Source organism: Aquarana catesbeiana, linkage group LG01 (genome assembly GCF_042186555.1).
Source record: "Aquarana catesbeiana isolate 2022-GZ linkage group LG01, ASM4218655v1, whole genome shotgun sequence".
In the NCBI taxonomy this organism is placed as follows: Eukaryota; Metazoa; Chordata; class Amphibia; order Anura; family Ranidae; genus Aquarana; species Aquarana catesbeiana.
Genome location: NC_133324.1, coordinates 523,119,397 through 523,134,466, shown reverse-complemented (window position 1 = coordinate 523,134,466; position 15,070 = coordinate 523,119,397). Strand labels below are relative to the sequence as shown.

Sequence of the window (15,070 nt, the reverse complement as noted above, 5' to 3'; positions counted from 1 at the left end):
TCCTACTTCCATCACCAAATAGTGGCTCATGATGGAGTAATCCTTACAGACCCGGAGCAGATTAATGCCCGCTTTGCAGCATACTATAGGGATCTTAATTCATCTGGAGAAGGGGTGTCCAAATTTTTTTCAAAGAGGGCCAGATTTGATGAAGTGAAAATGCGTGAGGGCCGACCATTTTGCCTGACATTCTTTAAACCATTAAAATTCAGTCTAAGTGTGTTCATTCGAGCACTAATACACTGCCCAACAAGAATTCTCTTGCCTTTATGGCTGTGTGTGAGTAAAGAGATGAGCTTGGGCGTGTTATTTGGATATACCGTATTTATTGGCGTATAACACGCACCTTCACTTTAAGACGGCGGTTTCAGGAGAAAAAAAAATGTATATTTTGCTTCACAGTTCTTTATTTAAAATTAAGTGTCAGTGCCCATCTGCAGCCTCACAAGTGCCATGAATGCAGCACCCACCATTGCCAGAATTGCAGCACACACCATTGCCATCAGTGCAGCCTGATTGATGCCCATCCATCTGCAGCCTTGGAGGGGACAGGGAGGGGGGGGGGCGGGACGAGCGCCAAAAGATTGACAGTTTTCTCGGCAGCCTCTTTAATACAAAGTCCCGCCTCCTTTATAGGACAGAACAGTCGTCCAATGGCAGCGCAGGAGACAGACTTCCTATTACAGAGGCTGTCGTGTAAACAGGAAGTTCTCCTGTATGTACAGCACTCGTCCCGCCTCCTCTCTGTCCCTTCCAAGGCAGCCAGCATATATATCTTTTGTGGCCCCGGCGCTGGGAGATCGTTGGGGGCCACAAAAGATATAAATGTCCAAATAACCAGACGGGCCGTTCAAAATCGGAACGCAGGCCACGATTGGCCCGCGGGCAGGACTTTGGTAATGCCTGATCTAGTGCTTCCTATTTGGAAGAAGAGGCAACTAGGCATTTGGACATCGTTGACCTACCTTGCCTAACCTCCATTTACAAGGAAAAATTGGATGGACCCATAACCCTTGAACTACAATTCGCTGTCAAGTCTCTTCCGTCTGGGAAGACTCTCGGCCCGGATGGTTTTCCAGTGGAGTTATTCAAGACGTATGAGAGCGAACTCCTGCCCCTCTTTCATAAAGTGTTGAAAGATGCTTTGGCAGCGGGCTCTTTGCCTGACTCCATGAGAGAGGCAGTGGTGGTGGTCTTTCCCAAGCCTGCCAGGCTTGGGAAGGAGCTATCTCCATACTCAATGTTGATGTCAAAATTCTTGCTAAGGTCCTGGCTATACGCCTGGATAGGGTCATTACGGCCTTAGTACACTCAGATCAGACTGGGTTCATGCTGGGCAAAGGAAATGACACAAATTTTCGCAGGTTACTTAACCATATGGCCAGGGCGGATGAGCACAGCACAGGGGTGGGGGTTTCTCTAGATGCCAAGAAGGGCTTCGATTCTGTGGAACTACCTCTGGGCTGTTCTTCATAAATTTATCCTATGGATTCTTTGCTGTATTCGGCCCCTCTGGACAGAATCCCACATGAACAACTCTTTGTCTCCACCTTTTCCGCTCACCAGGGGGACCAGGCAGGTGTGCCCCTTATCTCCTGGGTTGTTTGCCCTGGCGATGGAACCTATGGTAGCCCTCATTAGGACGTCGGATTCAGTTAAGGGCATTGGTGTTGTGGTGATGGAGGAGAAGACCGAGGGATAACCCTGCAGTTACCCTGGAGGCAGCTATTGTGGGCTCATACTCTACGCTTAATAACTTGTTTTTCAGAGCCCATGCTTATCTGGGCTTGATGTAAGTATCGTAGTCCTTCTCTCCCCATCTTCTCTTGTGGGGCAACCCTTCTCTTTCCCATTTACAGAGCATCCCAGATACTAGTAGGTGGGTGGTGAGGGGAGTGGTGGGCTTGAAGCACATAGTGGTGGAGGGTCGCCTGCGCACCTTTCCTAAAACTTAAAGCTGCTTTCCAATATCTAATTGGATGCTCTTCCGGTATCTCCAACTCCGCCATGCATTTAGTCAACAGTTCCAATCTCCAATCACATTACAATCGGACCAGATAGAAAAGCTGTAACCTCTAGGCTACTGGACAAGCCTCTCTCTTCCCATTACATCTGCCTCTCGCAGGCCTACTCTGCAAAGATGGATAAGGTATATCAGAAGAGGGTGGTTGATGTTCCTGACTTGGAGGTGGATGATTGGAAAGAGTGTTTGGGCTCTTATGTAACTAATATGATCTCGTCCAGGGATAGGTTTATTCAACCTAAGTTTTTGCATAGGGTGTATTGTACCCCTCAGCGCCTTGCAGCCATCTACCCTTCAGCCTCTTTGGCTTTTCGTTGTCAGGCTCCCGAGGCATCCTTTTTTCTGGTCGTGTCCACAGGTCCAGTTGTCTTGGTCTTAAGTAGTCTCCGATATCAACTCTGTTTGTGGTTTGACTCTCGGGTTGGATCCAAAAACCTGCCTATTCAACCATATTGATGATTCTCATATAGGAGTTGGTATATGGAGCTCTTTATTGGTTACGCCTCTTTTTATGCACGCAAGGAGATACTTCTCTCTAGTAAGTCTGCCCACCCACCTAAGACTGATGCCTGGCATGCTACCCTAAACAGAGTTCTACCCCTATACAAGCTTATGTACTTGAATAGTAAATGCCCTTGGAAGTTCAACAAAATTTAGTAGGCTTGGATAGACTCTTGGGGTACGGATAAGGCTCACCCAATCCAGCCTTGAGATTATATTTTGTATGATAGTTCTTATGGGCTCCTCTGCTGTCAACCCTGGTGGGTGTGGATTGTGCCTTGCCCCTTCCTTTTCCCTATTTCCCTCACTATTTTCTGTGCATGTAGCCTCCCCCCCTTTTTTCTTCCTCACCAGCATTGAGTTCCTGCAGTTGTCTGGGGTTTCATTACTCTTAGGGTGTTATGCTGAATCATGTGCTGCAAAACTGCATTTCATTGTATTTATGACTGTCTGCAACCTCTGATTACTTTTAATGACAGCCATGTACCATTGTTATGTTTTTGTGTTTGCCAATAAACAACTTTTCTGTCATAGCAGCTTTTTTTTTTTTGGCGGCAAATATTGGACCCTACGGACTAAGACTGGGATTCCATTAAAGTCAGGCATCCCAATACTTTTGGTAATATAGTGTATGTGGACCCAGCCTTACTCTGTTAGTTGTTCCACTTTCTTTATCAAGTTGTCAAGTCTTTGGAGGGTTGAAACAAACCATTTAAGGGCTCATTTAGGCTAGGTAAATGCAGGATATTACCATGCAGGCTAGTGCAATTTCAGAAGGAAGCTGTGCAATATGTGTTTAGTTAAATGATTTCAACTTCATTTGAAGGGTCAAATTGTGACACGTCATTGATGTCAATGCACAGCACAGTGCTTTATGCTGCTGTGCAGTGACCTGCTGGGCCATCCAGTGCAGTGTGAAGAAAGGCAGACCTGCTGCGTTTTTCTATAATGCAACGTACCACACATCTCACTAGCATTGTGGTGTGTATAGAAAAACATAAGTCACCGCAAACAGTGTGAACGAGCCCTTCGGCCTGTTGCACACGGGAGTAAAAAATGCCACATTTTTATGGCTCTGTAAAACAAATGCATTGTTATTTATGTCACAATGCACACAAATGTGTAAAGACCAGTACAGCATTGCTACGTACAGACAAAAAAAAAAAAGTGACATTTTTAAGTTTGCTTACTGTGATTTACATCTATACACCTGTATACTTAAATGTAAAAATCATAATTTTTTTGCTAGAAAATTACTCAAAACCCCCAAACATTATATATTATTTTTAGCAGACACCCTAGGGAATAAAATGGCGGTCACTGCAACTTTTTATCTCGCACGGTATTTGCACAACAATTTTTCAAACGTGTTTTTTTTTCGAAAAAAAAACTGTTTCAGGATTTAAAAAAATAAAACAGTAAAGTTAGCCCAATTTTTTTATGTGAAAGATGATGCTACGCCAAGTAAATAGATACCCAACATGTCACGCTTTAAAATTGCGCACACTCATGGAATGACGCCAAACTTAACCGGACTGGGCCGGACTAACGTGTGCGTTCGCTTCTGAGCGCGAGCTACCAGGGACAGGGGCGTTTTAAATTTTTTTTTTTTATTACTTTCTTTCACAACATTTTTTTTTATCACTTTTATTTCTATTACAAGGAATGTAAACAACCCTTGTAATAGGAATCATTCGTGACAGGTCTTCTTTATGGAGAGATGCGGGGTCAATAAGACCCCACAACTCTCCTCCAGGCTGGAAAGCATGAGATCAGAAAAAAAAAAATCCATGCTTACCAGCCACAATCGCTGCTTTGTTTACAACCGTGGCCTGGACGTCATAACGTCGCGCCCGGGCCTCCGACGGTCATAGAGATGACTGGTGACCAACTGGTCGCCGGAAATCTATGCTCGTCACCCGGCGACGGGCAATTCTTTCTCCAGGTCCCTGATGGCACGGGAGAGCCTGGAGGAGCACCGGATGACGGCGGGGATGTCCCCCCCCCCTCCCGTCGCCTGTAAGAACGATCAAGCGGTGGAACTGCCGCTATGATCATTCTTATGGTGCACAGAATTGCCAGCTGCAAACAAAGATATCTGAATGATGCCTATAGCTGCAGGCATCATTCAGATATTCCCACTAAAATTCCAGGACGTCATATGCCGCCGGGAAGTGGTTAATAAATGAGCATCATTAGTAGAGTTGCACTATGAGATCCTCTTTCTTTTATGTTCAGGGTGACAAGTGTTGGAGTTTATCTGGAAAGTGTGGATAGAGGCTAAATAGCTGCTGGAGATTGCACTGTCAGTCTTATCTGCAGGCAACATAGATCTGAAGGGCAATCTGTGGCTGAGAGCATCTGCTTCTTAGATAACACACAAGCTTTGATGATCTCTATGATTTGAGACCATTATGGTCTGATAAGAGGCTGTATTATTTCACATGTACTTTTGAGCACATTTGTAACTTGTTTTCTACTGTGAGCACTGAGCACTTTTGTCAGCACCATTTATGGATTTTTCAAGGATTGATTTTCTTCACTTATGAAATAACTAACTTTTTTACAATAATATTGATTTATACATTTATGGACTTTTTAATTGTTGATTTATGAATGTAGTTTTTAATTATTTATTGTTCACATATGATTTACATCTTCCATTAGTGAAGTATATTCACCGTAGGGTAATTATTATTAATATTGTGGATGTGAGTTTTTCTTTTACACAAAGCACCTTATTGTACAGGGGTGGTTCCTAATCACGGATTATGATTTAGGGAGACAGCGCACTTATTTCTTCAGTCCTTCAGACTTTAGGGGGGCTGGATTGTGGCCATTGGGATTAGAAAAGGTCCAGACGACAGTGGAAAAAAACATTGTCCCATTGTTGGTGTCAGTGGGAGGAATTGTGTCACGTCATTGGAGTCATTGGGCCCCATTGTTAGTGTCATTGGGAGAAATTGTGCCCCATCACAGGTGTCTTTGGGAGGAACAGTGTCCCATTATCGGTGTCATTGGGAGGCCTTGTGCCCCATCATTGGTGTCGTTGGACCCCATTGTTGGTGTCATTGGGAGAATAGTGTCCCATCATAGGTGTCATTGGGGGGAATTGTGACCCTTTATTGATGTCAGTGAGGGGAATTATGCCTCATTGTTGGTATCAGTGGATGAAATTTTTATGTGGCCCAAGGGCCACATAAAAGCAAACAAAGGGCCGCAGTTTGGAGACCACTGCTCTAGGAAATGCACACAAGAGTTTAGGCATATAGACTTAAATTAAAGAGTAATTGAAAAAAAGTGTTAATTGTCACAGAAAACAAGCTAAACTACCCCACATCCCTAGATTACAAAATTGAAAGACAAATTTCCTCTAAGTGGGAATAGGGCAGGTAGCTAATAAAATGTAAAGCGAGTATTAAAAAGTATAAATCTTTTAATAAAAAAGGCATATAGATTTAAATTAGAGCACTGCCTGAATTATCAGGTTCCCTCCCACTTGGCCGCCTCCCACTGCCTCATCTGATACACATTCAATAGGGTGCTTCTTTCATACTGCCCAGCCCCATAGGTTCAATAGGTGGGCCGGGAGCGGCGGGGGGGGGGGGGGGGACGGGACCAATCCCCCTATTGACATCCTTGCAGCGCACCTAGTTTCTTCTCTTCCTCACACTGGCTTTCAGCTGCTGCAAGGGGAGCCACAGTGGGACTGGTTCCAGTAAATGTGCCATCCCCTCCTTCCCTCAGCTCCGATCACCCCTCTCACTTTCTGACCCTCTTCTTCCCGTTGCTCTGATCTCCCTGTGCAGCACTGCTGGTTTCTTCTACTCTCCCTTCCGACAGCTGCAGCTTCTGTGGGACACAGAAGTATCAGTGTCAGGATCTATCATTTACCAGCCCCTTCCTTTCCTGAATGAACAAAGTGAACAATCGCTACCAGTTGCTCCTATTTTCATTCATATTGCTTAAGTTCCTGAATGAACAGGGAGGCTGTACAGAGCGCTTCCTGTTCATTCATTCTGCAGTGCAACTGAGGCTGCTAAGAAAGGAATTGAAGAATCTGAGTCCTCAATTCCTATCTCTCTCTCAAAATTGAGACATCAGGGGTCTGTTTCACCACAGCCCCCACCATCATTAAAAAAGGAATGTCAAAAATAATAAAAAAACAAAACAAAATTAAGGACACATTCTCACAGGTACTCTGGCTATGTAGGTGTAGCCCCCAACAGGTGCGAATAATCCCAGACACGTTTCTGAACATTTTTCCTGCGTAGGGCAACCTGTTTATTTCAATTGGCAGCCCTAGGCTGTGAGGACGTTGGTTAGAGAGGGAAAGGGTAAGAGCGGCAATTCCCCCTTGGAGGACAGTGTCTGTGCCCCTCTTGACGGGCAGTGTCTGCCTCCTCCCTGGTAGTCCGTGTCTGCATCCCCCGGGATGGGGGATGGGGGGGGCGTGATGTACACATGCCACTGCCGTGATGCTTGGCAAAAATGATGCCCCCTGACCAGGGACGTGCGGTGAGGTCAGTGGCTGGTGAGGCACTGGCTAGTATCAGAGCCAGATACACACAGGTTACATACGCCCCGAACGTCAGAACAAGAGCAATAATGCTAACACTAGACCTCCTCTGTAACTCTAAACATGTAACTTGTAAAAAAATAAATAAAAAATTTAAATTTACAGCGTTGCCTATGGAGATTTTTAAGTGTTTTCGTTTGGCACCATACCACAAGTCTGCGCAATTTAAAGCGTGAAATGTTAGGCATCTATTTACTTGGTGTAACATCATATTATACAAAAAAATAAACAAATTTAAAAAAAAAAAACGTGTGACATACAAAGTTGCAACAACCACCATTTTATTCCCTAGGGTGTCGGCTAAAAATATATTATATATTTTTACATGTTGGAGAGGAGTATCAGAATTGGCCTGGGTGGCAAGTGGTTAATTACCATAAGTTTTTTTTGTTTGTTTTTTTTGAAAGCTCATGGCGCGTGAAACACACTCAAAAACTTCACCGGTGCCAAAAAAATGTGAACACACATAAAGAGTGAAACACAAAAAAGTGCAACAAGTACACAAGCCCTCTAAAATCAGAGGGCCTTGCCCTGAATCCTCCAGGGCGTTAGGCTCCTGACGGGGACAAGGGTACTTACACTTGGTCCATCTGGCCGAAACCAGACGGACCCCTTTCTCTGGAGGATCTGCTGAAACAGACACACCCAAGTACTCTGTGGGGCTCCCCCCGAAGGGAGACCCCATGAGAGAGGGTGAACCCAGCCAAAAGGCCATGTCCACCCCGTCCCAAGATTTTCAGGGCAGGCCCAAGGACCTGCAACCCTACTCATCACACAGTGCAAAACGTGTACAACACAAGAACACAAAAAGTGACACACAAAGGGAATAAATAAAAAAAAAGTGGGGGAGAAGGAAGTAGAGGAGAGTGAAAAAGTGGCCATTGTGCAATACAATGGCCAGGCCCTCTGGCCAGGAATAAAAAATTCCTCTGGTCCCAGTCAAAAGGCCTGGCCCAGGAGGCAGGTGCTAAAAAAGTGTGTATATGGTGCAGTGACCGTGGTGCCTTAAATCAAAGTGTCCCTCACTCACAGTGATCTTCAGGCACCCCTTGACTGCCACTCCAGGGGTACATACACCATAGGCTTTCAGGACCAATGACCCAGACCACAGCAGCCCCCACCCCAAGCAGGAAGGCATGAAGTTCTGAGAGCTTGGTGAGAGCCCTTTACCATCAGGCTCCACCGTCGTTCCCATCACTCCTACCTAATTACATTTGGGAAGTACTAACGGCTCCTTCCCCCCCTCAAAAGGAGGTGCCGGTGTTTTGTCCGGAACTAGAACTACCCCAATCTAGGCCAGAAGGCCAGGGACCCGACCCTCTGGCCAGACCCAATACAGCACCCATCATCACCAGGAGCACCCTTCCAGAAGGCTCAGGGTCAACCATGGGCCGCCCCCAGCATCTGTCGGGCAGCTCGGCGTAGTCACTACCGAAACCGTCCTTCCAGGTGCAATGACACCATTGGATTTGGAGCAGCACAGCGCCTCCTCTGGCAACTGATAAGAACAGATACTACACTTGATCTTTGCCAAAAGGCAGAGAAGCGATAAGTAATATACAAATTATTATTATATATTGTTTTTAAGGTAATTTACCTACTATATTTTCAAAAACTGTACTCAAGCAGGTGGCTTAACAGACAAATTACTGAAGTTTGAAGTTATAACCTCCAACTAGTAATTTCACAATAAATAGATAAATAAACTATTATGTTATAACATATAGCATAATAATATATGATTTAGCTTGATTATAACAGTACCTTTATTTAACAGCTGCAGATTCTCACTCTCCCTTTTCACTGTATGAGAAAAACATGGGATTGTGGGTAAATCTTATACCCATAAACACGTTTTTTTCCTTGTAGTTAAAAGGGCTGGGCTGTAAAGGAGCATTTGTATTTTAGACACATGCTCCCTTCTATGACACTGCAGTGAGAGGAGAGCCTCCACTGCAGCATTTTTATTAGACAGCTTGGACCAATAGCATTTTACTATTGGTCCAAGGCTCCAAGCTGTCCATTGAGCTCAGTGCCTCTGACAGTCAGTGAGGAGAAGCACTGTGGGCTCATCCTCTCAGTCTGCTGCAAACAGAGTGTGCCAGCTTGTATTTAAACTGGCCGCTCTGTATGTAGCAGGCTGCACAAGGAACCCCCGTATCTCTGGAACCATAGGTGGCAGGAGCCCCAAATATTGACCAGTAGTGGAGTAAGAATTCAGCTACCTACCCACTCCGTGACCCCAGGTTGCTGAGCTACGATCCTCGAAGCTTGATTGTTTTTTTTTTTTATGTTCATGGCTCTGCCTCACCTGCCTCCCCTTACTGCACATCCCTGCCCCTGACTCATTCGGCAGGCAGTACAAGAAACTAAAAATAAAAAACACAAGGGATAGGAGCCACGCTGCAACCACATGTAATACACAAAGCTGTGGTATGGTGCTGCGGCATTTACAGGGTTAAAACAGGAGGTGAGAAGGTTATGTATAGCCTGTCAACACCCTCAGCGGGGTGAAAAGGTCTGCCACCTGTCTAAACATAGCCTAATACTCACAGCTTTTATTCATTTATGTAAAACCTTTATCCCAGAAGGGGGGAAAAAAACTGTTGCTGTAACTGCTTAACCACTGGCCGCCTGCCATCATTTCAGTGCGGCTCTCGTTCTGGGTGGACGTCATATGACGGCGCTCCTGAACGGCCGCTCCTGCAGGCCCAAGGCGATAGCTGTCGCACCATGTTGCTAGGACACGCTGAGACCCAGATCTCTGTAAAGAACCGCTGACATGGCTCTTTAATCATGTGATCCAATCACATGTAAACAAGGAAGTGCCGGTAATCGGCTCTCCTCGCCTCACACTGACAGAGTGTGTGGAGAGGAGAGCCGATCAGCTGCATTTCCTCACAAGGGACAGTGAGAGATGTAATTAGGGCACTGAGCATCAGTGCCCTGATTACATTAGAGCGCCACCAGTGCCAGCAACCCATGCCAACCAGTGCCAGCAACCAGTGCACACCACAGCCAGAAATCAGTGCCCATTAGTGGTGCCAGTCATTGCTGGCTTTCAGTTCCAATGCTGCCTATCAGTGATGCCCATCAATGCCACCCATTAATGCCATGCTGCCTATCAGTGCCGGCTATCAGGACCCGTCAGTGCCACCTATCAATGCGCACCAGTGCCACCTATCAGTGCCCATAAGTGCAGAATATTAGTGCCTCCTTATCAGTGCCCATAAGTGCTGCCTCATCAGTGCCGCCTCATTAGCGCACATCAGTGAAGGAGAAAAATTACTTGTTTACAAAGATTACTGACAGAAACTAAGAAAAACTTTTTTTTTTTTCCCAACATTTGCAGTCTTTATTTTTTTTCCCTAAAAAAAAAAAAAAAATATCCCAGCAGTGATTAAATAACCCTGAAAGAAAACTCTATTTGCGTATAGAAAGTGATAAAAAATTTCACATGGTTACAGTGTAGTATGACCGCGCAATTGTTACGCAAGTGTGACAGCGCTGAAAGCTGAAAAATGGCTTGGGCAGGAAGGGGGTGAAAGTGCCCTGTAGATAAGTGGTTAAACAGAGTTCAACTTTAATTTGATAGTGAATTTCATCTAATTCTGCTAGTGTGTCCAACACCACCTTCTCCTCAGATGGATAGTTCTGCCATCCAAAAGGTGTCTCCCTTAATCCCCCATCCAGAGCGGAGACAACAGGACAGGAAGTGTATCACTAGCCACAACACCAGGTGAAATAAAGGAAAAAGAAGCCTTAAAAAAAAAAAAAAAAAAAGGAAAACGAATGCAGCCATCATATTAGGGATTGGAAAGCTGCAAACATTTTTTTTGTTTTTGGGTGGAATAGTGCTTTCATTCAATAAAAATTCCCACCCACTCATAATAAAAGAAAACATGCTTTTGTGCAGCTGTCAAACGTCCAGATCAGGACTAAGCTGCTGTAATGTACCTGAATGGTCTCCTATGTGCAAGTCCCAGCACAGTTCAATAAGACAGTTTATACATTGGCCCCTTCATTCACCTCCAGCATCCTTATGTCTTATCCCATATCCTCTCGTCTCTCCTAGCTTTCCTCCCCCATCCATCACCTGCCAATAACAGCTTAGACGCCATATTCTCAGCCTGTCCTCACCTTTTCCAGGATCCCATCCAGTCTCCCCGATAGCGGCATCCTGTCCATCTCCGCACTCGGCTTCCTTCTCTGGTCCCTCCATACCACCCCTCTATCCTCCTTCGCTCACTGACAACTCCAGTCCGAAGGCTTTGCCTCTGACGTCATGACGTTCTGTTTCATCTCCGCAATCTTCCTAGCACAAGGCGGGGATTAGGAGGAATGATCGACCATGGTGACTGAGGGCGAGATAAGGACGTTCCACCTCTCAAATCATCAGACCGACGGAATTTCAAAGGAGAAAGTTAATAAAGCAATCACTCCACAAGCCTCTGTATTATATTATGTGTGTGTGTGTGAAAAATAGAAAAATATACTATGATTGTACAGGTACACACAATTATGTTATTATTGTGAGATTATATATGTTACTGTTGTTATTATACTATTATTAGACTACTGTTATTTGTCAATGGATATAATAATATGATATACCGTATTTATCGGCGTATAACACGCACCCCAAGTTTAGGAGGGAAGTTTAAGGAAAAAAACTTACATTTAAATGCCCATCAATGCAGCTTTATCAGTGTCCATCTGCAGCCTTGCCCATCATTGCAGAATGATCAGTGTCCACAGGGCCAGTGCTACCACTTGGCAAACTAGGCAGTTGCCTAGGGCACCCAGCCACTGGTGTTCCTACTCTCTTCTCTGCAGCAAGCAACTAAGTCTCAGCATCAGCAGGCAGCCACTGCTCCATTCGCACATAGTGTCAGAGGCACAACGGCGACAGAGGACTGAATGGAAACAAGCAAACATTCACTGATGGCCGCTGGGAGGCTGCATTCGATGGGTGCTGGGAGGCTGCATTCGATGGGCGCTGGGAGGCTGCATTCGATGGGCGCTGGGAGGCTGCATTCGATGGGCGCTGGGAGGCTGCATTCGATGGGCGCTGGGAGGCTGCATTCGATGGGCGCTGGGAGGCTGCATTCGATGGGCGCTTCATTAAAAAGGTGGGGTATATATGGGCAGGGTAAAGGGGGTGGAGCCAATGGGGGGTGGCAAAATTAGGTTTTGCATATGGTGTCAAAAATCCTTGCACCAAACCTGAGTGTCCATCTGCAGCCTGTCCCAAGTGTCCATCTGCAGCCATGCCCAAAAATGAAGCTTTATCGTTTTTAAATGTTGCCGCCGAGATAGACAGAGCCGGATGTACTGTGTACTCGGCTCCTCTTGGTTCCTCTCGCAGTCCCGCCTCTTGGCCCAGCTCCTATGATGGACACAACACTGGTCCAATAGTGGGACGTAAATGCTAGTAGGCGGGACTGGGCATGACTGCGAGCGGAGCCTAGCCAAGTACATAGTACACTCGGCTCTGTCTATTTCGGCGGCGCTCAGTCCCTCCTTCCCCTCCGAGGCAGCGGTTTGGCCTATAACGCGCACCCACGATTTTCCCCTGATTTTAAAGGGGAAAAAAGTGTGTGTTATATAAATGCGGTACTTTTTTTAACCAACTGTACACATCATAATGTCAATGGATATACAGTAATAATATGATGAAGTCTGTGTATACATATCAGTACTGATCTTTCTGTTACCCCTGAAAAAAAAAAAATGTTGCACGTAAAATTAAATTATAACCAACTGTACACATCATAACTGGCCATACAATGACATTGATATTGTATATATTGGTGTACAATCAATGCCTTACGGATGGGACAAAATAGATGTAATGCACCTTTTATGAGAGTGATGAGCCCAACCTTGTAAACCAGTAACAATAGTAAAAATCCTGCTAATAAAAATGCATCTCTTTAAAGTGGAAGTAAAACCATTAATTTTAACAGTATCAAAAAACAGTTACATTCCAGGACACATGCTAACTGTCACATTGGTTGTGCCCTAAACAAAACTGTCAAAACATCAACATGTGATTAGTCATAACTAATCACATGTGCAGAATCATAGCAGTTGGAGATCAAACAGAAGCCAAGAAGGCAGCATCCTTGGTTTAAAAAAAAAACATAGGAGGGTTTAGTTCCCCTTTAACTGTTTCCTAAAACAGTTACATCTAAGGGTCCTTTCACACTGGGGCGGTTTGCAGGCGCTATTGCGCTAATAGCGCCTGCAAACCGACCCGAAAGTGCCGCTGCTTTCATTCCAGTGTGAAAGCCCCGAGGGCTTTCACACTGGAGCAATGCGCTGGCAGGACGGTAAAAAAAGGCCTGCTAGCAGCATCTTCGGAGCGGTGAAGGAGCGGAGTGTATACCGCTCCTTTACCGCTCCTGCCCATTGAAATCAATGGGAAGGCGCAGCTATAACGCCGGCAAAGAGCCTCTGCAGAGGCGCTTTGCGGTGGCTTTTAACCATTTCTTGGCCGCTAGCGGGGGATAAAACCACCCCGCTAGCGGCCGCATACCGACGGTAAAGCGCCGCTTACAATAGCGGCGCTTTACCGCCGACGCCCGCCCCAGGTGAAAGGGCTCTAAGACATTGCATAAATGATAACTGTCATAGTTTTTTGTGTTAAGCCATCAAATAGCTGGTGCATCATGGTGACTGTAGAGGCTTAGATGGCAGCTTAGGAGAAGGGTAGGAGGGTTTCATTCTGCTTTAATTTAAAGAAAGAACTAAGGTAGGAAAAAAAAAAAAAAAAAAAAAGAAGAAGGAGGCTGCACAAGGGCCACACACTGGGAGACATGACAACCAACCAAAGGAACAAATTAAAATGTCTTACAGGTGGGAATATGTGTTGTTGGAGAGGAAAGTTACACCAATGAAGAGGCTTTGGTGTGCGTTACCACATACAGTATACCATTGGCGGTGACATTTCTTCTGTGTTTTGTTTTAATTTGCTAGCAATTATTTGTAGTGGCAATCTGTACAGACCTTTGGGAACACTTCACAAATGTTAAGGGAGGGGGGAGCCCTTCAATGGCTAGCTTCAATTGTAAGCTTAGTAGAGATAAGAAAGTGGGATAGTAGTCAGATAGGTATAGGTGGCAAAAGGTTTGTAAAATTACCATCAGTTCAGACAGGGTTCTAAACATGATGGCCCAGAACATTTTTAAGCTTTTGCAACCGCATTATATATGAAGTAGGTTGCTAATATGCCCTAATTCCCCCCACAATTGAGGGGAATGATCTGATGCCAACATGAATATGTAAAAAGGGAGCGTATAAATACAAGGGGTGTTTAAGTCAAACTGGGACTTTTAAGTTTTTATAATAAAATAACACATTTCAAGGAGTGGAAACTGCATTTATTTTTCAACATACACCCCTGCTACATTTATACACTTATCCCAGCATTTAACTAATGCCTGGAAAACTTTGGCACATAAAGATTTGTCAGTACGTCTGAACCATCCTAGGGCAGCCTGCTTCACTTTGTCATCAGTGCTGGTATGCTGACTGTAATGGACCGCCTGGCTCCCAGATTGGATGCCTCTGCCAAGATACAGCTTCCTCCACTCTGGAACCAGGAATTATAGCTGAGCATTGCTACCAAAAACTAGACAACACTAGCTTAGGTGCAAACTGGAACTGATTTAATTGTAAACTCACACAGACTATATATCACACAAAATCACAAAAGAGCTTGATCACATCCTAAACAATGCAAACCTTAAAGAGAAATATCATTTGTACTAACAGTACATCTAATGAATAGCTAACATAAATATAAAAACACATAAACATCCCACAATAGTTCGGTAACAAGATAAAATAGACACAATAAAGTGGACACAATGCTACTCACATCTCCAAGAGGATTAGCAGACATACAGAAACAATAGAGGACTCATTTAACAATGGTAATTCACACCATGTAGGCACGCAAT

The 15,070-nt window shown here is 44.9% G+C and overlaps 1 protein-coding gene and 1 pseudogene across 7 annotated transcripts in view; both read right to left on the bottom strand.

Annotated features, from left to right (window-relative positions):
- The window catches only part of PIP5K1C (phosphatidylinositol-4-phosphate 5-kinase type 1 gamma), a 501,728-nt gene extending 490,279 nt beyond the window's left edge, over positions 1-11,449 (bottom strand). For 2 of the 7 annotated variants that reach the window (XM_073594347.1, XM_073594399.1), the window contains exon 1: positions 11,244-11,448. In XM_073594347.1, the coding sequence (XP_073450448.1) occupies positions 11,244-11,325 (82 nt within the window). In that variant the 5' untranslated portion in view covers positions 11,326-11,448. Of the gene's footprint in view, positions 1-11,243 lie in introns of all 7 variants that reach the window. The other 5 variants (XM_073594381.1, XM_073594390.1, XM_073594372.1 and 2 more) reach the window with 5 other exon arrangements.
- Positions 8,538-8,653, bottom strand: LOC141124396 (U2 spliceosomal RNA; annotated as a pseudogene).
- Positions 11,450-15,070: the final 3,621 nt, after the last annotated feature.